Consider the following 23,759-nt stretch of genomic DNA (forward strand, 5'->3'; position numbering starts at 1 on the left):
GAGCCTGAAAAAATTTGACGAAGTCTTGATGAAAATTACGCCGTCACATTCAACTCAACCCTTTTAAAGAGGTTTCAAGCTCCCATCAGCGAAATGTAGATTTTCGTGTTTTTTTTTGCCAGAATAAAGATCACGGATGTGCATTTATTTATTTTTTGTTGTTTTTTTTCCAGGGATGATCGTATCGAACCAATGGTCGTAGAAAATCAGGAGAGGGCTCATTTGAACAAAAATTAATGTTCTCGTGCCATTTTAAGTGACCAAAAGATTGGAAGACCACTTGCCCCCCTCCCATGCCCGTCTTTCCCCAAAGCCGTCTGACCCAAATTTTGAGACTGCCATTTCGTTCAGCATAGTTAAAAGGTCAAATACCTATGCCTTTAGAGATAACATGACCCCCACAACCCCTCGGGAAAGGGCTGCAAGCTGTGAAATTTGCCCATTATTTACGTATTGTAATCGTTATTGGGAAGTTTAAAGACATTTTTTTGGGTGGGGGAGGGGATTTTCTGTCGGGGTTTTCCACAGGGAGAATTTTCCGTGGGCAGGGAGGTTTTCGGGGTGAACTTTCTAAGGAAAGTTTTACACTGGGGGAATTTGACAGAATTTCGTTCTGTAAGATCTCAGAAAACCAGTTTCATAGCCAAGTGCGGGTGATAGAATCCTTTGGGTTTATATAATGTGGACTATATATTTGCGCATTAGGGGTGGGGGTGGGGATAAAATATTTGGACAGCGTAAAGTTAGAAAATAATTCTTAGTTCATAATATGCAGAATAATTTTTGTTAACACATTTTGCATGCAGACCCTCTATCTTTGACCCCCCCCTCGTAATATGCAAATGTATAGCCAAAATTATATAAGTTCAATGCAGTCTGTCATCTCTCACTTGTCTTTATGGCTATGAAACCAGTTTTCTGAAGATATTACAGAGCGTAATTCATGAGTGTGTTTTGTTTAACTAACAAGTACCCAAAATTATTTTTTTTGTTTTACTTTCTATTTGCCGACTTAATTTTGCAAGGGGGAAATGTTCTGTGGGAACTGTCCGGGGGAAATTTTCAGCAGAATTGGAATTGTCAGGAGGATTTTTCCGTGCGGGGGGGGGGAGGGGATTTTCCAGGGAAAATAAATCCAGGGGGAGTTTTCTACGGGAGTTTCCATGGGAGAAGTTTCCACTGGAGCAACTTAACACTGCTGGACGGGGGAGGGGGGTGATTTCAGGAACAAATTTCCATGGAAGGAAGGATTTCCCGAATAATTTGAAAAACGGTTAGGAATTAGTATTTTTCAAATGAAGGGGTGCCAAGGAGAATTTTTCAGTTAAAACTGTCTGCATTACAATTTACGAGGGAAATTTTCAGCGAGGATGGAGGCTGTTTGGAGGAAATTACCGGACAAGGGGATATTTTACATGGGATTAACTCTCCAAGGAGGAGTTTCCCGTAAGGGGAGGAAATTTTTATGGAGGAGAAGCCAGATTTTCTGGTATTATTTGAAAAAAAAATCAGAAATTAAATAAATAAAAAAGTTTTGTCGTCTAAAAGTAAGAAGCAACAACAAAACTTAAAATGAACAAAAACTATCCTATATATAAGGGGGACTGCTCCTTCCTCAATCTTTACTATTTTTGCTGAAGTCAAAGTTTTTTTTTTGTTTTTTTAATACTTTCCGTATAAAATCAACATTCCTTTTCTTTGAATAGTCTTTCCTAAAGAATCAGAACAAAATTCAAATTTTAGCCTAAAGAGCGAGGCTGAGGAAGGGGCAGCCCCCCTCGTATACAGAATAGTTTCTGTTCGTTTGAATTTTTGATATTGCTCCTTACTTTCAGTTGTAAACACTATTTTTTTATTTAATCTGAAAAAGGATCGACGACTTTTCTTAAAATTTGAAACATTAAATATTGTTTGGATCATTGATCAGGTTTTTGAAAGAAGCCTCTTTCGAATTTCAAATTACAACTATCTACCCCAGAAGTGCCAAACTGGCATTTCATCTTCTTACTTTAAAGTCTTAAATTAATTTTGTCGAATGACTTTTGCTGAGAAATTTGGCTCCCTGATTTTTAAGCCCAATGAGCTGAATTATAATTTGTTTTCGCGCGGCAATCTAAGCCTTAAAAGGACAAAAAGTATTACTTTAAAGTCTTAAATTAGTTTTGTCGAATGAATTTTGCTGAGAATTTAAGACCACAGCCCTTCAACATCTGCTTTACATTGCTTCTTTCTGAAAATTCTTTTCAGTTACAGATAAAAAGCACCTACGGTCAATCTTCTTCAGATTTGCTAAATATCTTTTATATTTGCCCCCTTGGACAAGAAATCGTAAAATTATTCATTTGTATAAGCTAGCTGACCCTAATATTAGCGTTAATAAATCTCTATCCCGTTTTCAAAGTAAGTTTAATCATCCATTTTTTATCTTTTTGTTAATTTAGTGATTAGACGATGGGCAATAAATGAATAATAATAATAATAATAATATTAATAAATCTCTCTCCCGTTTTAAAAGAAACTTTAGTCATCCTTTCGTTAGCATCATTGTTCGCATTAATGTAATGAAGAATTTTTTTTTGTAATGTATTTGAATTTTTAATGTGTGTTTGTGTCCTTCTTCTTCTTTCTTTTTGTTTTCTTTAGTGATTACTCCGTCTATTGTACTTTTTTTGACGGGCAATAAATGAATAATAATAACAATAATAATATTAGTATTAATAAATCTCTCTCCCGTTTTAAAAGAAACTTTAATCGTCCTTTCGTTAGCATCATTGCTCGCATTAATGTAATGAAGAATTTTTATTTGTCATGTATTTGAATTTTCAATGTGTGTTTGTGTCCTTCTTCTTCTTATTTTTGTTTTCTTTAGTGATTACTCCGTCTATTGTACTTTTTGTACCTTTTTTTGACGGGCAATAAATGAATAATAATAATAATTGAGTGTGAGTCATAGTATGAGTGTGAATCATGAGAGTGAGTCATAGTATGCACCCATAAAAAGTGGGGACAATTATTTCTTCTTTAATGTTAATCCAACTCCCCTCCATAACGACTAGGGAGAATACGATGAAATACAAGTAAATCCAATTAATTGTGCCTTAGATTTATTTCTCACAGCTTCGAATTCTCCAGAGACAAATCTCTTGGGCTCATCCACGTTAGTTAGAAAAATTAAGAACATGGTTCAACAAATATTCCCTTTTGACTAGTGGCATCAATTTACGAAAATTTAAGGGGGGAGCGGCAAAATATATTTCTCAAAATCAAGGGGTTAAAACTTTTTTTTTTAATTTTCAACGACCCCCTCCCCCCCCCCAAAAAAAAAATTAAAATTGGGAGAGGATGTTGAATATCAGGGGCATATGCCCCTCTTCCACCCCCTAATCGACGCCGTTAATTTTAAATCGATATTAAAGGATGTATTTTATTTCTATTATAGTTCTTTCATGAAAGCAATTTTTTTTTCTATATTTTTTTTCAGTACTTAATCTATTATTTTTCTAATTGATGATTGATAAAACGAAATTTTCTGTGGGCTATCTGCGGAAATCTAGTATTTCTATGTTTAGTAAACTTTGCTAATATGAATTTTAGGTACCAATTACAAATAAAATTTTGCTAAGAAAGAAAAACGAAGTGTGTATCAATTTTCAACTTTAAATGAAATGTCCAAATAGTTACAGTATATCTTGCAGCTTTAAGGAAAAACTGATTAAGCGATGTTCCTCAGTTTTACTGGAAATCTTCTGTTGCTATCTTCTACTCAAAACATTCTATTAGTGTAAAAGTCTTGTAGTGTGATGCTAGACTTTAAAAATAATGTAGATATTGATTCGAGTGACAATGATCTAGCAAGACCTAAGACAATTCCAAATAAGGGTTGCCACCAGCAGCACCACTTTTCTGTTTTTAGTAAAAAGAAAAAAACAAGGATTTTAAACATTGTGATTAGTTTCCTGACAAAATTTTGAGTTTCATCCTTGCTCTTGCATTCCTGCCCTAAATTTACAAATCTTAACTACATTTATTTTCTTTACGCAAAGCAGTTGGGATAAGTAACATTATATGAGTTAGAGTGAATAAGGAGCCACCGAGGATTATTTGACAAATTCATTCATGTCATGTGCCCTTCTTTTCTATTTGTACAATAATTCGGTAGTAATGTAAACGAATACGACAGTCCATAGCGCTAACTCTGGGTATAAGAAACGAAGATTTGTTTACAACATAGATAATTTCGCAGACCACACTGCCTTTCCATGACGATAAATAAAAGTTCAAATGACGATAAATCCTTTTAAATTACAGTGCTAAATTTTCACAAAAATACTAGATATTTTGATAACATATGCAGTGACTGTCATCAGTTTAGAGCTACTACTATTGATGACTGTCACTGCATATGTGACCGAAATATCTAGTATTTTTTTGTGAAAATTTATCACTGTCTATTAAAAGTATTTATCCTCATTTGAACTTTTATTTGTTTACAACATTTCTCTGACGCTCTCCTGCATTTGTTTTTGGGTTTTAAATTTTCTCAAATGTTTTGATAGAATATCACTTTCGATAATGGGTTTTCTGTTCAAAATCGCAAAAAAGAACTTTTAAATAATAATGTAGATTATAGCTTAAATAAAAAGAAACCAGTAGACTTGTAGTGTAAATTCCCATGTTAAAAAACCTGCTATTTTGCCCGTGTTATTTTATGCGCCTATAAATTGTACGCCCCCGTTCCCCTTCTGATAGCACTATAGGCATGCATAAATGTATCAAATATTGGTTATGGTAGAGAACAGAAATAAAACCAATTCTACCTTCGAACCAACATGCAAAAGTAAATTGAATAAATGTTTTGTATTTTCTTCAATAGCAACTTTAAGCAAGGACCTAGTTTCTTCAACACAAAATATAATAGCTTAGAAATTCAAATAACAAGGAATTTATTTCACTTTCCCTTCAAAACGGAACTTCGTATATACATCTAAAAATGATTGCACATGGAGGGTTTCAAAAGGAACTAAAAGACAACACTAAGAAAATCGCAAAAATACAACTCTGCCTATACACATTGAGATCGTGCTAAATATAAAGAGGGTAGTTACTCAGTAATGGTTGGGGAGAGGAGGAGGAATAAATCACAAGGCATAACATACAGGTATAATATGATTTAATATTACATATAATATATAATATAATATAAGGTATAATATAACATAATATTATATTATTTGCAATGTCAAGAATATTGTTCTGAACAAAATTCTTTCAATTTACAATATTATTAAGTTAAATATTTTAAATTAGGGTTTATTATGAAACATACCCAATGGGAAAAATTTTGTGAATTGGAAAATGGTGATGTGATCTTGTGATTGGAAATGTGAAAATTACTACAAATCTTGAGCCTCCCTATCCCAAAAAACGTGCCAAAATAAGTGAAAATCTACATTTTTCAATTATTTATGGCTAAAAAAGATTTTTCCATTATGTGAATACTTCAAAAGGCCTTCACCGTCGGTTTAAATTTCTCCCTTGAATTGATATCCTCTGCAACATGATTGGGGTTTTGATATGATATGCTTATTTACCAACCCATAAATGTTAAAGGTGTGTCCTATTAACTCCAACTCATGAACTCCAGAGGAAATACAAGTGAAAGTTAATCCATATGAGATATAAAAAATCTCTTACACAGCTGCCCATAAATGGTAACTACCCTTAAGCCTATAATATAGCCCTTATAATACGAATAAATCAGCAAAAAACGAAAGAAGAGAAACATGAAACGGTTCCTTTACCCCGTTGCTTTCTTCAAAAAAGAAAATAAAGAAAGACAAAATGTTCAGTCGAATAAGTGGAATAAGATTATAAATATAAATCAAACATGTATCAGAGTCAAGAGATAAGATCAGGACAATATCAAGTCCTGTTTAAAATGTATTTTTTTTTTGTAAGTAACCAAAATCTTAAATTTGTACATGCTTCTAAAGTACATATGAAAGATAACATTTATAAAAGCAAGAAGGAACTAACACAAATATTTTTTTTTTTTAATTAAACGTTAAAGACCCGTCATTAAATAAAAGAACAGGTAAGAGATCAACTCTTTGATATTTACAAATCGAGATCTTTTAGGAAAGTGACAACAGTGTCAACAGCAAATTGGAATGACAACAGTGGACCATAATGTCAATAGTCATCACAAATGGAAATAAAGCCTTTAAGCTTCGATGGAGCAATTCTTCGACATGCACACCTTCTCACACAGGTACAATTTAAAAATTCTTCAACTTCGTTTTAGCCACAATCACAGCACCAGTGCTAAGTTCTTCGTCTTTTACTAGGTCTTGGCAGAAAAGGGATCAGTTGCAAGATTTCGTTTTTGCCAACTATCACCTTTAAATGTAAAATATCAATCTACAGTCCAAATTTTGCGACGGTGAACTCTCTTTTATAAGGGAAACAGGTATGTCATCAAAAAAGCATAGTAACGCGAGGCATTCCTGGAGATCAAAGAGTCTTTCAGGCTTGTTTGCTAACTAGTCAAAAATGAGTCCCACGAAGGTCATGTTAAAAGAAACTCAAGTCTTCAAGCAACGTTAAGAGGTAAGATCTGACACTTCTTCGTGATCTTTTTCAGTATACTGATATTCTCCTCTTGAAGTAAAATTTCTACTGCCATCCGACGCATACTGTTCACCTCTGCTGTGTTGCTCCATGTGTAGACGGAATTCCAATACTGACCAATAGGACCGTGGACAGAAAGCACAGGTCATCTGAAAAAGACATCCAGATTAGGAAAGATGATATGATGTTTCATAAGGAAAAGACCTTTTTTTAATGTTTTTATCTCCAAATGCACTAAGAATTCTTATGCTCTGGTATCCAAAAAATTGAAGTTTCAGGAAACCATGGAGCTGTCATGACACATTTTAGAACTAATCAAGGACGTTGTTAATGTCGTGATCGCCCCACATATTCATTTTAAGTCTTTAAAAGATATATTTTTCTGGTAACAGGAAAGACAAATTTGCTTTTAATTGATTGACCAGTTTATTTTATGACTTCAAATCAGGGCTAACATTGAAGGCAGTTTTTTGTCGAAACTGCAAGCTTGGAAGAGTGATGAATCTGACAAAGGATACAAATACATATTATTATTAGACCATGCTTGGGAACAACTTATTATCGATACGTCAAATTAAAGTGCCGTTAAAAGCTAAAAAAATATAAGTTACCCTATGTAAAAAGATGGCTGCCACCTGGACATCCCCCCTGCCACTCTTTATACTAAAACTTCTGAACTTGTTAATATAACAAGTGTTTTCACACATTTTTCCTTGCGACTTTTTGAAAATTTCTAAAACGGCTTCCTAGAAGAAAATGTTAGCGAAATGACTGAATTTTTAGAGTTTTCAGAGTTCGGGAAACAAGAAAAAGTTTGAAAATAAATGCTAACAAGACAAGTCGCTAACTCTGAGAATAAGAGAAGGTGAAGAGGGGATGTTTATTAACGAGAAGATCGATCACGTAAACAGGTTCACTATCCAAGGTAGTATCATTAGTAAAGACGGTGGGTGCGGTAAAGACGTTAAAAGTAGAACAGTCATGGGCCAGGGTGTTTTTGCGCAATTGAAAAAATATGTCTGCGAACTAAAATAAGAATATTGGAATCTACAGTGACGGCAGTAATCAAACATGGGTGCTCTGAAAGACGGAGGAGGATTTGTTACATCTTTTACAAAGAAACTTTCTAGGGATTATTTAGTTACCTTTCTGACTGAAGCATTTCAAAGATTAAGGTGTACGAAAAATGCGGTTCAATCTCGCTTTCTGTGGCTGTCGTGAGAGAAAGGTTGAGATGGTTCTGTAGATAAGGATGAAGGATGACAGTTTGCCAAAGTTCGTCCTTGTCGGCCAACCATCTATGGCCAAACGAAAATCAAATCGTCCCCGTATTGGGTGGGAGGAGGTTGTAAGAAAATATTTGTAGGAATTTGAAATTTATTAAGGGGGGGTATATAAAGAGAGAATTTGAACAGACAGAAATTGAGGAGAAGCGTGCGTAGCTCCTAGTCTAGAATCTAGAACATTGTTGAATCATATTTTCCACAAAAAGCGGGAGAAGCCATGAAAAGGGCCAGATAGGTAGCGAATCTGGTAACTAAGGCCAAAACATAGGAATTATCTTCCCTAGCAGAGGCTAGATAACATCCCCTGTTCAATGCAATCAAAATGTATCCCACCCCCATCAAAAGAATAGCAGCCAGGGAAAAACTTTGTTGATGATAAAAAAACATGCGCTTCCTATAGTTAATAAAGATTTTCTGCAACATAACCATCTTCAACTTTGTGATGCGAGAACACAATTACAAAGCGAAAAGGGCGAAGTTTGCTTTGTAATATTCATCACTATCTAAAAAAAAAACAATATTTAGTAGAATTGGTGAATCTACAATTAAATATCTTATAAATGTGATAGAATTGTGTGGTATTGGTAGATTTACAACAAACTATTCCGTAAATTTATTCCTTTTTGTTAGTAGAATCTTGTAAAATTGGTTAAATTACACCAATTTATTTTAGAAATGATACATATTTTAAGTGAAATCTGTTAAAATTAGAAAACCATGACATTTTAGTATATTGTGAAATTAATTTCGCAAATCTGATAATCTCTAGAAAATTCACAAAATGGTAGTAAATGTATTAAAATTTTTTTATTTTGGAGAAATAACTTCTGTAATTCACAGTCCCAATACTGCTAACTGTCGTTAAAAATAATAATTTTTGCAATGAAGAAAAAGATAATGATCAATTTAGATTAAATTTACTTATGAAAAGCCTCGTTTTAAGTTCGCACAAAAATCAAAAGCTTCAACAGTTATTAATACAAACAACAACAACAACATTAATTACATTAATTATTACAAACAACAGTGCTTATTACAATATTACAATAATTACAATACAATATAAAGCATTAATTACAAACAACAGTGCTCAAACAATTGTAGACTAAACTCTATATTCAATCACAAGCTCTGATATAGATTCAGCCGATTTATTTACATGATCATAATCAAGAATATAGTATTTTCTTAGGAGTTTTTAACGAATTCGAAAAATATATCCTTATTATAAAAATCTTATTTAAAAAAAGATAAGTGATGGTGACTCTCACATTCAGATTATCTTAAATGCTGATGTCATTTTAAGAGTTTGTTTTATAAAACCGCTCCATATTTTTATCTCAAGGAGAAAAGGAAAATTGTTGGCTTATAATACAATTTCAATAATAAAGATAAAACAAAAGCTATGATAAGATATAGTATGACCCATATCGGACTGATAAAAATAGTAAGTATGCAACAAAATCGCCAATAGAAGCATAATGAATAATCTTTTCATCCAAATTTTTGCACTCAGAAATTCATGTTGTACCACGGGCACCCATAAGCTGAATTCCAGGGGGGGGGGGCAAACGTCGTCTAATTGGCACTTTTAATGATATATAATAGAAATCTCAGAACAAAAATATAAAAATAAGGCAGCATCATTCAGCCAGGGGGGCAGGAGCCCCCCCCCATATGGGCGCCCATGTATTTTACTACCACAATAGAAATTCTAACTTCTTTTAAATTATCTTACTCGTCAGAAAAGCAAGTCAAAAGTGTTTAGGAATATGTGTAGTCTAATTAGAATATATAGAACATAATTAAATGTGTATTCCTACGTAATATGTATGTAGTCTGAAAATATGTGTGTAGTCTTTGTTTTATCATCTCTTGTAAACTATTTTAATTACTCGTCAGAAAAACAAAGTCAAAACTTTAAAAACAAATAATATAAAATTTGCCAAAAGATACTTTTCTAGGCTCTCTTTTCTAATTTCTTCTAAGCTATTTTAAATACTCGTCAGAAAAACAACCCAAAAATGTTTTTTTTTTCTTTGTTATCTTATAAATGTATAAATTTTTTTTAACTTCCAATTTGTATCACTAAATGCTTCGGCAAATATTAGTCTTGTAACAAAAGACTTCTGAAATCTTACATCAACGTATGAGATGGTAGTCCAACCTTCAGACAAGAAACGAAATCAATTGCCGTTCCCCTAGGAGAATTTATACCAAAAATTGGAAACCCCTGAACTAAACTAACTACATTTCTAAACCTCACTTTAACGTCTGAAATTCAGCCCAGCCCCCATAAAAGATATTATTTATATTTTTCATACTTCTAATCTAATGTTTAATCTAAAATTCTAGCCCCATAAAAAGGTTGTTTAGTTAAAAAGAAGCAAATATATATTTGTACGTGGGGGCCTCCATCAGACTAGTAATTTGATTTTGTCAAAAAAACAAACTTTGGAAATTACCCTTCGTAGAGGCTCTTCTTCTTGGGCGGACTCGCTATCTTCATCTTGGCAACCAGTCGGTGATTCAAGATCCAATTCAATATCATTATTTGAAACAATGGCTTGAAATGCTTCAGGATGATAGAGTTGGACATGCTGAATAAGAACTGGCTGTTCATTGAATGTCTCAGTACATATATGACACAAGTAAACGGATTCAATAACACCCAATTCTCCAGAGCTAGGCGAAGAGCAGTGGCTCTCTGTTTCATCACTGTGGTCAGAGCCAGCGCTATTCCTTTTTTTACTGCTACTTGTGCTATGTTTTCTGGCAAGATGGCGGTCACAATTTGATTTAGTTGTAAACCATAAGGGACAGAAGGTACATTTAAAAGGTTTTTGGCCAGTGTGTGTTAGAATATGACGTCTTAAAGAGCTCGTCCATGGGAATCGACGGGGGCAGTAAGGACAGGTAACTCGGTGAGGGGCATTAGAGTAAGCACTTTTCTTTTTGTCACTAATGGCTTTATCTTGCTCTTTCTCATTGTGGAATGTGGGAACTTTGGCTAGCGCCTCTAATTTATCTAAAGAGGGTATACCGTGGATTGCCTCAAAATTTCTACAGTTTTCATCTACAACTAAATTATCGTCAGATTCTTCAGCGGATGACTCATGATCATCATCATCTAAGACCGGGGTTTTAAAAGACTCGTAAATTTTCCCCTTCATGCGTGCATTCCATGCTTCAGGGTGCTGCTGTTTGGCATGTCGCTCCATGTTAGAACGTAGAGTAAATCTCCCACTGCAAAACTCGCACTCAAAAGGACGTTCTGTTCTATAGCGTCTTTGCTTTTGTTTTTTAACAAGGATACCATTTTTCATAACAAGACGAATATCTTGACTTTCGTCAGCAGTGGTTTCGGGACTTTTTATTGGAGAAGGGATAGTTTGGTCAGGAATTGACTGTTTCCTAAACCCTGACATATCCAATGGGCCTGACCATTGGGCTGGACTGAGATTATTCCAGTTTTTGGCATATGGGTTAACAAAGAAGGGGAATGGAAATACAGGGGTTGGAGCTTGTTTCTCGATCACTGGGGTAGGTGGCTCTGACTTGATACTAAGATCAAGTGGAGTCGTTTGAGGATCTTCATAAATACTAAAATGTTGGGGCTTTGGGGGCGTAGATAAGGCAGGTTTTAGTTCTTTCCCAAATTCTTTTCCAAAACCTACTAGTACTTTAACGGCGGCAGTTTCTGCTGGTTCTAATTTTGGCACCCTCATAATCTTTTCTTGAAAATCATTAACTGGTGGCATATCCACATCAGGTGAAATTTTTTGATAGCAAGAATATATATCAGGCGAGAAATTAAAGTGATATACTGATAAGTGTTCACGTAGCTTCATCTCGCTGATAACGGAGCTGCAAAGGTTACATCTATAGTTGTACCTGTCTGTAAGTTTGTAATCTCTCATTTCTTCTTTTTTCTCAAGGAGGGTAGGAGGAATAGGTGGGGGAGCTGGAACCTCTTCATTGGTATGAAATATGATCGCTGCCCGTAGCTCATCTCTATTTTTCTTGCCATGAAGGTTACGTAAATGACGTTCGCAGTTGGCTTTGGTAGTAAAAGCAAATTGACAAATGCGACACTCAAATGGTCGGTCTCCATTGTGCGTACGCATGTGACGAATCAACGCTGATTTGTCAGTACTTGATGTAGGACACATGTTACACTTGTAAGGTGGAGCTTGTAGGTGAACTCTGTTATGCCCTTTCAAGGCTCTTAAATTAGGAAATACCATTTCACATAACCGACAAGGAAACTCTCCTCGTAATTTCATATCACGTAGAAGTCCTGCATAAGGATCACAATCTCCTTCTTCTTCTTTTCCATCACCATCATCAGCCTTAGAAAGATTTTGTGAATCTTCAGCAAAACTTTCTGGAGAAGCAATTGCTGAATCAAAGCTTTGAGGTGAACTGTTTTGTTTTGTAACAGCAGATGTGACACTGATAATAGATGGAATATCAGCAAGGTCCTTATGTTCTTCTCTGCGTAGTGCTGTCGACGCGATTAGTCTGCTGTACTCTTGCATTTTCTGCAAAGTTCGGAATGCTCCAGCGCCATTTTCAAAATTTGTTTCAATGTTCTCAAACTGGTGATACAAATAACGATGTAAGGCAACCTGGTCCTCATTAGGGAAACTTAAGTTATGAGAATGGCAAAAATAGCGACTTTCATCATATTCATTATATCGTCGCAGTTCGTCAGATTCACTTCGTCTACGCGCTTCGTCTCCATCGAAACTGGAGACTTCTGAGTCTGAGACTCGTAAATTGTCCGATCCTTTCCTTTGCTGATCATAATGACAAACTGTCAAGCGCATGTCTAAATGACCTTGAATCGGTGGAAAGATATTCAATGTTTCCGGTTCAGGTGAAATACTTCTTTCCAGGTCTGACGGTACCTATTAAAAATGGAATAATTATAGCATATATCAGATAAAATTGCAATCAATAGACACAATTGAGAATGGAAAAAGCTTTCACACGAAAAAGTTCAGTTCGAAAAAGAAAAAAGTTCTTCCGTAAATAGAATTAAAATCTCAAAAAAGGAGGAAAAGAATTCATAATTTTTTTTTTGAACAGAACATAATCAATATTCAAGAGCTTATTTAATTTTAGATAGTATTAAATATTTTGATAGAAGTATACAGAATTTATCTCTTTTTCTAGTTTTTAGATCGTTTCCTATTAAACTGGCCAATTTTAAGGGTGGGTTCGACAATTTCAGACTTGCTTCATGTTTTAATTTGTCTTAGTTTTAGTCGTTACCCAGTCCATGCTAATTACTCCGAAGGAGTGCGAGGAGGGGTGTCTTTTGGCTTGAACAACTCGCAGTTTGGTTGAGTTTTCCCTGTAATTCCAAACTCAAAATTCCTGTAATTTTGAGTTTTCTCTTATGTAATTCCATATGAATTACCTTTTCACGCTTTTGTAGGTTTAACCTCCCCTCCCCCTTATACTGATTGTTGCAAACTTACATTTTGTGTTGTATTCAGTCTATGTGATTATAATTATATCAGGTTAATATTAAATTTTACATAACTCCCACAAATAAAAATATGACTTTAAATTATAAAATTTTACGTTTCTACACAATCCTATAGTAACAATTATATAGAAGAGAGAATACAAGAAGAAGAAAGAAAGAAAGAAAAATCGAAGAAGAAAGAATAGGGAAAAAAGAGTGGGCTACAGTCAAAAGAGCAAATGACAAAATGTTTTGTTCCCTAGTGCTTGAAACGAGCGTTAATAAGGGAGGGGGGATTACTCCTTGATCTTTTTGCCAACCACCCAGGATTTTAAAAAATATCTTTTTTGGTATTTTGGTTAAAAATATAAAAAACGAAACGAATTCCCCTCCCAGATTTTGAAAAATTAAATTTTGGCCCCTTCCCCATACATTTTCGTAATGTCCTTATGTTCTTCTCTGCGTAGTGTTGTCGATGCGATTAGTCTGCTAGATTCTCGCATTTTCTGCAAAGTTCGGAATGCTCCGGCGCCATTTTCAAAATTTGTTTCAATGTTCTCAAACTGGCAAAATCTTTTTGCCAACCACCCAGGATTTCAAAACATCTTTTTTAGTATTTTGGTTAAAAATATAAAAAACGAAACGAATCCCCTCCCAGATCTTGAAAAATTAAATTTTGGCCCCTTCCCCATACATTTTCGTAAAATGAAGGCCCTGAACGCCTGCAAATCTTCAGAAATCACAAATTATACTGCAAGTGTTCTAAATTCTAACATATTCAATCACATCTTAATACAATCTTAATACACCAGGGCCGTATCCAGGATTTTTGTTCAGGGGGGGGGGGTTTACTAATTTTTGACTTTTTTTTTGGGGGGGGGGGGTTACTAATTTTTGACTCAGTGCTCGACTAATTTTACTGATTTTTACCTAGGTTTTACTAATTTTCGACTTATTTTCGAGTCGGTCAAAAATTTCGGGGGGGGGGGGGGTTCAAACCGGGTAAACCCTCCCCCCCCCCTGGATACGGCCTTGTAATACACCTTAATACATCTTAATACATCTTAATACATCATTAATACATCTTAATAATACCCATCTTAATATCCTAGACCGGCAACTTTATGTCGAAGCCTTTAAAAAATCGGCACTAAGTTTCGACTAACGTTATGAAATACTAACACTAAATCCTATATTTATTATAATAAATATTAATTATAACAAATAATGTTGACACTAAATGCTATATTTAAACATCATTAAATGTTTTGTTTATATTTTGAAAATCAAAACTTGAGACAGGGATTTGTTTTTACGGTATGTATATGCTGGGCACTTATTACCTAATATGCAGATTAGTATTAGTTAATTATTTAATCAAATAAATGTTAATTAATTCATATACCATGTGCTTTAGAACTTTCTGTGCTTTCCTTTTTCGTGCTCCAACTAAGGACTTTTTCTCATCTCTGTCACTATTCGATAAAATCCTCTCTGTTGTTGAAAAATCACTTCCATAACCTAAAATCACAAATCAATCAAAAGTAAATACAAAACCGCATGAAAAGTAAAACCCAAGAACAATTATAATGACAGGAAAAAATTAGGGTATCAGCAGAATAATTAGCTTAAGAATATTAACACACCAGTTGAAGCAAACATCCAAAAATGAGTGAGAGGGCCAAACCCCCTAAATTTGGCTCTTAGGCAAGGCCGTATCCAGGGGGGGGGATTTGAACCCCCTCCAAATTTCTTTCCGACTCGTAAAAATTTTCGACATAACACCTTTAAATTAGGTGTTGTTTTCTTGGACCACACTGCCGTTCTAAGACGAACAAATAAACTTTCAAATGGGGTAAATCCATTTATTTAGACAGTGAAAAAACAGGTACAAAAGTCCAGATATTTCGGTTACATATACAGCGACCGTCTTCAGTAGAAATACTAGAATAATGAAATTGAAACTAGCATATTTATATGTATCAAAATAAATAGATTTTCGGGTCATTCACAAAATAATTAACTTCCAGATTATTCACTGAATTATAGTCAGAGAAAGTTCATTGACAAAGTTCATTCAAAGTTCTTGATGTAAATATTCTTTTTTGATCTTGCCCAAATGTAAAACTAATTTCCAATGAAAGTGATAAAGCTTTCCATGTCTTCTAATTGCAAACCAATGTTGAGTTTATAGATGTTTACTGGGTTGGTCTCATTTCCCCACAGATACGACGTACTTTCGACATAACACCTTTAAATTAGGTGTTGTTTTCTTAGACCACACTGCCTTTCAAAGACGAACAAATAAACTTTCAAATGGGGATAATTTAAAGGTGTTATACATATATACATTTTCGGGTATACATTTTCGGAATTCCCTGCAAGTCGATAGGGTTGGTCCCAAAAATCACATCTTCAGTGCGGAGGAGTACAGGCACAGTTACAAATGAATATATCAATAACAAAGAGAGAACATTTTTATGATCAGACCTGCTTAAATCCACTCTTATTGGTTTATCATAGTGGGATATTCCCAAATTCTTTATTAACTAAGATGAGAGATTTTGGCTTCCTCCCTCAAGACAATTTAGATTTACACATAATACGAAAACTAGTCCCGGATGAGCAACTTTTCCCAAGAAACCAGAGTCAACACTAAATAGAATGATCCAGTAATTGTTTGGTAGCGAAATGCAATGATTTGGTTTGATCTTTAATAAGGAAAATTGATAAATAAAACGCAAGCTTGACGAAGTGGGATAGTTAAAAGCTATTCTATTAAAATATGGCTGGCTATTTATGCCTTCTAATGGAAGGCTTCCTAGGCATCCAAACAGTGGCATTAATGCGGGGGGGGATTTGACCACAGATTCCCCCCTTGATTTCAAAAAATGCTTTTTTCTCACTATTTTTATAAAAAACTTATTTATGTATTTTCACTGGAAACATCCAAGAAAAAGAAAATACCCCTCCCCTATATTTTGAAAAACAGATTTTGCCCCTATCCCCAGCATTTTCCCTGATTGGCGCAACTGCAGCCATGATATACTAATACTCTATATTAATGTCTGAAAAGAGAGTCTAATCGTCAGACCATAAACAAAATTGACGCAGGGGCGGATCCAGTATTTTTTTAGGGGGGGGGGCAAAACAGGTTGATCTAAAAAAAAATTTAGGGGGGACGCAAACTAGGTTGATCCGATAAACTTGCGTTAATAGCAAGTTTAATTAACGCAAACTTGAGTTAATTAAGTAAATTACACTACTTTAGACTACGCTAGGGGGGAGCACCCCCTTGCCCCCTGGATCCGGCACTGAATCAAAGGATATTTCTTTTTTACTCTTCTCTCCAGAGATATTTGCATCAAATGTTGGAGACCTCCGTGTTCAACTAACTATATTTTTGAAATCCTATATTAATAGCTTAAAGATAGTCCAGTCCGAGCATGCATACCATAGAAAGCATTATTTCCACAATTTCAATCCTTAGGCTATATTTTCCCTTTAAAGTCTGTCAGTTTCAAGGGTAAAAGCTTGACTAAGTGGAAAAGTTAAAAGTTATTATTTGGAAAATATGGCTGCCAAATCCACGGCATCTAAACAGTGGCATTAATTGGCGGGGAGGGAATTGGGCCACAGCTTTCCCCCTCGATTTCGAAAAATGCTTTTGTTTTCTTAACAACCTTCTACTCTATTTGATCTATTCTGGCATTTCATTTTTAGTTTTCTAACTTCCAATTTGTACCACTAAATGATTCGGCAAATATTTGTCTTGTAACAAGCCCCTAAAAACATATAAAGTTGTTAGCAGTTAAACAAATAAGCAGTTAACTCCGGTGTTCGAACCCTTTCCGGGATCACACTTATTTGAACCTTGTAAAACAGTTTAAAAAAAGGTAAAGAATACGGCATTGGACTTTACAGTCCCTACCGGCGGTGCTGATCTCCGTTTCTTGGCCCTTCAGCCAGGAAGTGAAATGGGGGGCTGGGGGCCAACCATCCTGTGCCAGATGTATAAACTGTATAAAACAGTAAAGGGTCCTAAAAACAGCAGGGCTCCTAAACTGTATAAAACAGTTTAGGACCCCTTTAAAATGGACTGCAAGCTTTGGCAGTATAATCTTGAATACATACCCAATTGGAAAACTTCCTAGCCTTTTTTAATGACATTGATTTATTGAAACACAAGCAGCGACGGGGGGGGGGGGTAACTCCAATCGATATTCTTCTGAAAGTTAGAGATTTAATAGTTTCTTGGTTGTTTTTTTATGGTTCACATAATTTGCCTATTTTTGTGTGTGTGTTTTTTTTTTGTGCCCTTCTTCGATTTAAATTTCTACTTACGTGCCTGGAAGTATGGCCTGACTCATAAAAGATCTAAAGAAGAAGTGAACAGCCTAATTGTTATTTACGTACCAAGATCAAGATTATTTCTTATAAACAATTTCAACTTCATCTTAACGTGATTGACTTAAAACTGATTCATCATAGTATTTGAGTTGCTAAAATTTAATCAACTGCTGATAAAAATGATGTCATCAGCGGTTAAAAAAAAGTGAACTCTAATCCCAAACATATCTCACTTAGTTAATAACAAGAAAGGCGGTTATGATTCCAAAGTTTGAATTTAAAGATGTGTCATGCAAAAGATTTGGCGAAGCAAGTAGAGATAAAACTAACTGACTTCTCTGATCAGTCTTGTTTTTCCTATACAACAGGAATTTTAAATAAAAGAAAACTGCTAAATAAACCCAATGTATCAGCTCATAAAAATGTAAGGGAAATAAAATAGTTTTTCTTTGAAATTCAAGGGGGGCAGGATAATGTTGGCTGCTTTTGTTATGTTTCTTTTTAATTTTCAATGAAAATACTAAAATAAGGCATTTTCATTGAAGAGACCAAAAGCAGCATTTTTTCATGAAGATACCCCAAAAAAGGTACTTTCCAAGATCTTGGGAGAGCAAAAAATCTTGGGGCGAGGGGTAAGGACAAATGCTCTGTTGCGTATACTCTTTTATAAGAAAAACATAATACCACCCTCTCCAAAACGCAAGGCTATTAAGTACCCTTAACTTCCTTCCTTCCCCTCGAAAAAAAAACTTGCAAGATGTTCAAACTCAATCCTCTTGACGCAAGTCGCAATAGGATATACTCTTAGATGACGATCGAAAACCAGCTGGACTGATTGTAAAAATAACTTTAGAAATATTGGCTTCAGCTACCCGTTGTGGAATCTGACAGAATTAGCTAGGGGTTACAAAAAATTACCAATTATATAAAATTAGATATGCAAAGGTATTCCTTATATGTATAATATGCTACACTGCCCTCTATCCACATGCTTTGATATCAATTGATTCAATGATTTAATTTTACCCAAAATTATTTTTCTTCCTTGTAAAGCTTTTCGACGACTTTACACAAACTTCCAAATAAGTTTGCATATCAATATTTCTAGCTTTTGTCCAGATTCATCTTATCATATGAAGCCATTACTGAACTATTAAGAAGTCGTAATAGTGTTGCAATGAAAGTAGGTTATATTGTAGATTTAATCTTCTATAGAACATTCAATTCAAATTAATTTTTTCCTAGATCCTCCTTCTACCTGAAAAAGAGTGTTAGTAGATTCATTTTTCAGTTAGCTTCATGAAGGAAAAAGGCCGTGTATAAGATGGGGAGGGGGGTGGCTAACGAAAAACAAACTTCAAAACACGCATAAAAAAAAATTTGTTTATAGGCATTTTTGTTACGCTTTTACGAGTTGGACGAAATTTGGGGGGGGGGGGTCAATCCTTTAACCACCCTCCTCCTCTTAAGATAAGGTCTTGTGAAGGGGTCCTTTGGACCATTCTCAGGTATCTTTCATTTTGCTCTGTTCGTAGCAATGCATCGTGTTCTTGAAGCGCCATCTATAAGCTTCTAGACCATGATGTACCGAATTCATGTGGAAGGGTAACAATGAGCTAAACTTGGTTATAGAAAAAGAATAGAAGTCAGATTTACAAGACTTCAATGTCAGATTTTTCCTTTAACCTAGAGCCACGGTCTTCTGTATTCACGCTATTTTTGAATGGAAGAAAAAAATAAGTAGCGAGAACTAGCAAGAATCTGGCCTCTATTCGTTTATCTGTTTCTATGTAGCTAAATTTCAATTTCCCTTTCTTCAGAAGAAAACATATTTGAATCTTCCATTAATTGTTAGGATCCGGGCTACCTACAAGTTCATATTTTGCTAGGAATCATCCTTTACTTTATAAGTTGCTGGTAAATTTTTATGAACCAAAAGAATTCTAATTTGGTTTATTTCCAAGAATCATGTAAACAGCGTATGGAAAAGTGTAAACTAAAAGACCTGAATAAGCGATTATTTTATACAGATTGCAAAGGTTTTCTATAATTATGAATTATTTAATGTTGCCAAGTTATGATAGTTTCAACAATACCTTTTTTTTGTAATGAGCTTCTTAAGCGGGAATGGAACTTCTCTTAGATGGGCAGTTTTAATAACGATCAACACTGGGGTACAAAAAGTAAGGTTTATTTTTTCTGGGGTGAAGAATATTTGGTTTTGCGATTGATAATTTGCATAAATTAAACACTATTCTTTTTACTTCCTCGTCTTTGTGCTCCAAATATCCTCTTTAGTTTCTTTTTTTATGTTTAGTACATTTTACTTTTTTCCAATATTTCTTTTTTCTTTCTATTCTTTCTTTTCTATTTTTCTATTTTTAGTTTTTTTTCTATTCCGTTTTTTCTATCAAGCTTAAACATAAATTTAGTATTTTGTGTAACATTTAAAATATCGAAATAGATCGTTCTTACAAAGATATAATAACTGAGATCTTCTAAAAGGGACATACGATAGTTTTTTACAGCCTAGTTTAATATACTTAAACCTTAAAAGGACCTGAATTCTTAGAAAAAGTAAAATAGAGAATTTTTGTCTACCTGTAGAAATATTTTGACAAAAAATCTTTGTTCTTTTTATTGGCTTAAATTTTCACACAGGATGTGCTAAAAAGGCGGGGTTATCTCTCTTTCCAAAAAAAGAACTGCGTGATTGGCTTACAAACATCCGTTGCGGATATAAACAAACGAAAACAAAACTTACTTTTTATTATTGAATTATTGCTAAGTAATACCTCTTATGCACTACTTTCCTAAGGAAAGTAATTTCCTTAGGACCTGCAAAGAACTTGCCAGCATGAATCAGAACTATAGTAGAATAAAAAAAAAAAATAAAATAATAGGAGCTTAAAACAAATTTTCCGAAACTACTTACCTCTTTGCCGGGTCTCTGATGTTAAAGACTCGTTTAAATTTCGATTTTTCGAACAAGCAATCATCAAGTTTAACGGGGCCTAAAAAGGAAGTACCAAAATTATAATTAGGCAACAAATATAATAATAAAAATAATTAGCAACAACTATTACCAACAACTATTACCAAGCAGCAACTATTACCAACAAACACGTTTCTTTGGAATTGCATGAAATATGTTGAAAATTGCAATGAATATTTTTGATGAATTTCTTCAATAGATCAAAAATGATGTTGAAAATGTGAATGAGTTTTGAGCCTACAATTAAAATATTTGAGGCTTAAATACAAAATATGTAAACTTCCCCGTTGGAGTAGGGCAAGGCCGTTCCCAGGGGGGGGGAGGTTTGACCCCCCCCCCCAAAAAAAAAATGTTTGTTTGACTCGTAAAAACGTAACAAAATGGATATAAAAAATTTTGAATCCGTTTTTGAGGTTTTTTGTGTACCCCCCCCCCCCCCCGAAAAAACATCTTTGAGGAAAACCCCCTCCGGAAAAAAATCCTGGGTACAGCCTTAGAGTGGGGACTACTTTTGTCTTATAAAGTTTTGTATTTTTAAGTTTGAAATACTGTTTTAAATCTTTGTTACCTTTGAGGGTACAATTGTTTTTTTATTTCACGGCAAATAATATGCTAGGTTTCCCAAAATTGTTGAGAGTGTTTCTTACGTTTAAACATTTATGTTTCCGTGCACCTATGAAACAAATGTTACAAATAATTGCTATCATCAACTCTATATCACATGCGTGTGCTTATCCTAATGTAAAATGCAAAATTCCAACATCTTCTTGTTTACTATCTAAAAACTGGAATTATGAACGAGTAGCAGCTTTCAATAATGCTAAAAAATTGAAAAGTTTTCCCATAATACTGAATTTTTCCCAAGACTTTCATCCTTTCAAGGAAATAATAGTTTTGTACAGTTCTTGCAATAGACTTTTCAACTTAAAAATGGGCCTCCACAAAGAAGGGTAGGCTCCCCGTCTCCTTGAAGACCAAAACAGAACAAATTATATAAGAGATGTAGAATTAATATTTGGAGGTTGTCAACGAAACTTGGACTCCTCTATTGGTATTTCCATCCCACCCCTATAATTAATGCAAATTTCAATGGGGGGGGGAGGGGTGGCAAGTGTCGCCTTTTATTACAGAGATGACGTTGAGCTTCTTTATGCTGTTGAGGGCCTATGATTTTATCTACAACGTGACATAACCATCAGATTTGAGTAGAGGATAGTTAAGTGAAAAACTTGGAACTAAAGGAAAAAGCTTGGAAATTTAAGCGACGAGTATTTATCCGGATACTATGATAAATATAAAAATAAACTTGCGAGGAAAATGTAGACAGCTTAGGCAGGGCCGTATCTAGGATTTTTTTAGGGTGGGGGGTTACAAAAACTTAAGAAACACATCAAAATGGGGTTTATATTGATTTTTGTTACGTTTCCACGAGTCGGACAAACATTCCGGGGGAGGGGTCAAACCGCCTAAACCCCCCTGGATACAGCCTTGAGTTTAGGTAGTAAGTCAAAAACTGGAACGTCAGACTAAATTAAAGCCTCCTCTGAAACCTCTGACAGTACAACACAAGTTCCAATTAACCCCTTTTAATTGGAGCTTAATTTCGATGAGGAGAAGGGAAAGGGGCATTGAATTTTGGATTTGGGAGGACAACTCTGCTTCGACCATCTTTGTTTAAGGTAAGTATCAGGGGCATAGCTCCAGCATTTATTGGGGGGGGGGGGGCACGGGGGTCCATATCCGGATAGTAAAGAGGTATGGGCTATATAATAATTTTTATCCAGATTATTGGGGGGAAAACTCCCCCCTGCGCCCGAAACGACACCCCTGGTAAATAGCGGAGTGAGTTTTCGAGGTAACAAGGGGTAGGCCTAAGGTGCAATTTAGGACGGGAATCAGTAACTCGTCGCTTTTATTCTAAACTAATAATAAGAATGTTTCTCATTCTTTTTCAAAGTTTCTTGGAGATTAAAAAAAAATTGTAAATTAGTTTGGGGTTGTGTTAGAACGAAGAACGAGCAAATGTAAAATACTGTCCAAGGGTGGGATCTAACTCAGCAACATTGTCAATGGGAGTAAAAGTGAAAAAAAAAACAAGACTGCCTCCAAGAATATGTTCTTTTCGGTAAGTGCACCTATTTTCAAGTTGAAATACATAATCATACAAGATAAATTTTCTCAAGATTATCATCAATTCCTCTTAAATGATTCATTTCCCGTCAATCCGCCAGGGGAAAATTTGCTTAAAGATCAGCAACTTCCTGTCCGTCTGAGAAATTTTTTAACCATCTGCGGTTTGGTTAGTGGTCCTTGGACGAATTAATTGGTTATTTCTCTTTCTTCAATGTTGATAATATGACGCCAAGTGGTTTCGAAACGTGATAAGTACATATAAATTGTTGTTGTTTTAATTTCTTGATGTTGCCCTGTATTTGCTAGTGGCTTGCTAATTTTAACCTTTTTTGCATATTTAACTAAAAAATTCAAATTTAGCCCGTCTGGATTTGTGGATAGTTACATCTTACACGAACACACATATACACACAAAAAAAACTAAAACCTTAAAAAATTAAAAAAGTTGACTTGGTTGGATTGGTTTCTGAGAGACCTACTTGTTCAGTTCAGAACATATGCTGATGCAACGTAATTAGAAGTGCGGCATAAACATCCAGGATTGATAAATAACGAAAATAAAAGCTATTCGAAAATATCGAATAATAAATCAAATAATATAAATATAAACATATTGAATTTATAAACAATAATAAAAAGTAATAATAATATTAATAATAATATAATAATAATATAATATAATAATATAATAATAATATATATAATATTATATATAATAATATATATAATAATATTATATATAATAATATATAATAATAATATATATAATAATATATATACTAATATAATATAATAATATAATAAAAATAATAAATAATAATATAATAATAATAACATAATAATAATAATATAACTAATAATGTAAACAAATCGAAAATAAAAGAGG

At 34.3% G+C, this 23,759-nt stretch overlaps 1 protein-coding gene across 2 annotated transcripts in view; it reads right to left on the reverse strand.

The window, feature by feature from the left end:
• Positions 1–4,934: 4,934 nt before the first annotated feature.
• The window catches only part of LOC148946595 (uncharacterized), a 50,822-nt gene continuing 31,997 nt past the window's right edge, over positions 4,935–23,759 (reverse strand). For both annotated transcript variants that reach the window (XM_089096257.1, XM_089096256.1), the window contains exons 2-5: positions 20,681–20,759; positions 14,801–14,916; positions 10,382–12,829; positions 4,935–6,779 (exon numbers count right to left, since the gene is read on the reverse strand). In XM_089096257.1, the coding sequence (XP_088952383.1) occupies positions 6,603–6,779; positions 10,382–12,829; positions 14,801–14,916; positions 20,681–20,759 (2,820 nt within the window). In that variant the 3' untranslated portion in view covers positions 4,935–6,602. The remainder of the gene's footprint in view (positions 6,780–10,381; positions 12,830–14,800; positions 14,917–20,680; positions 20,760–23,759) is intronic.

Source organism: Artemia sp. Qi Xiang Cuo, chromosome 11 (assembly GCF_049724085.1).
Source record: "Artemia sp. Qi Xiang Cuo chromosome 11, ASM4972408v1, whole genome shotgun sequence".
In the NCBI taxonomy this organism is placed as follows: Eukaryota; Metazoa; Arthropoda; class Branchiopoda; order Anostraca; family Artemiidae; genus Artemia; species Artemia sp. Qi Xiang Cuo.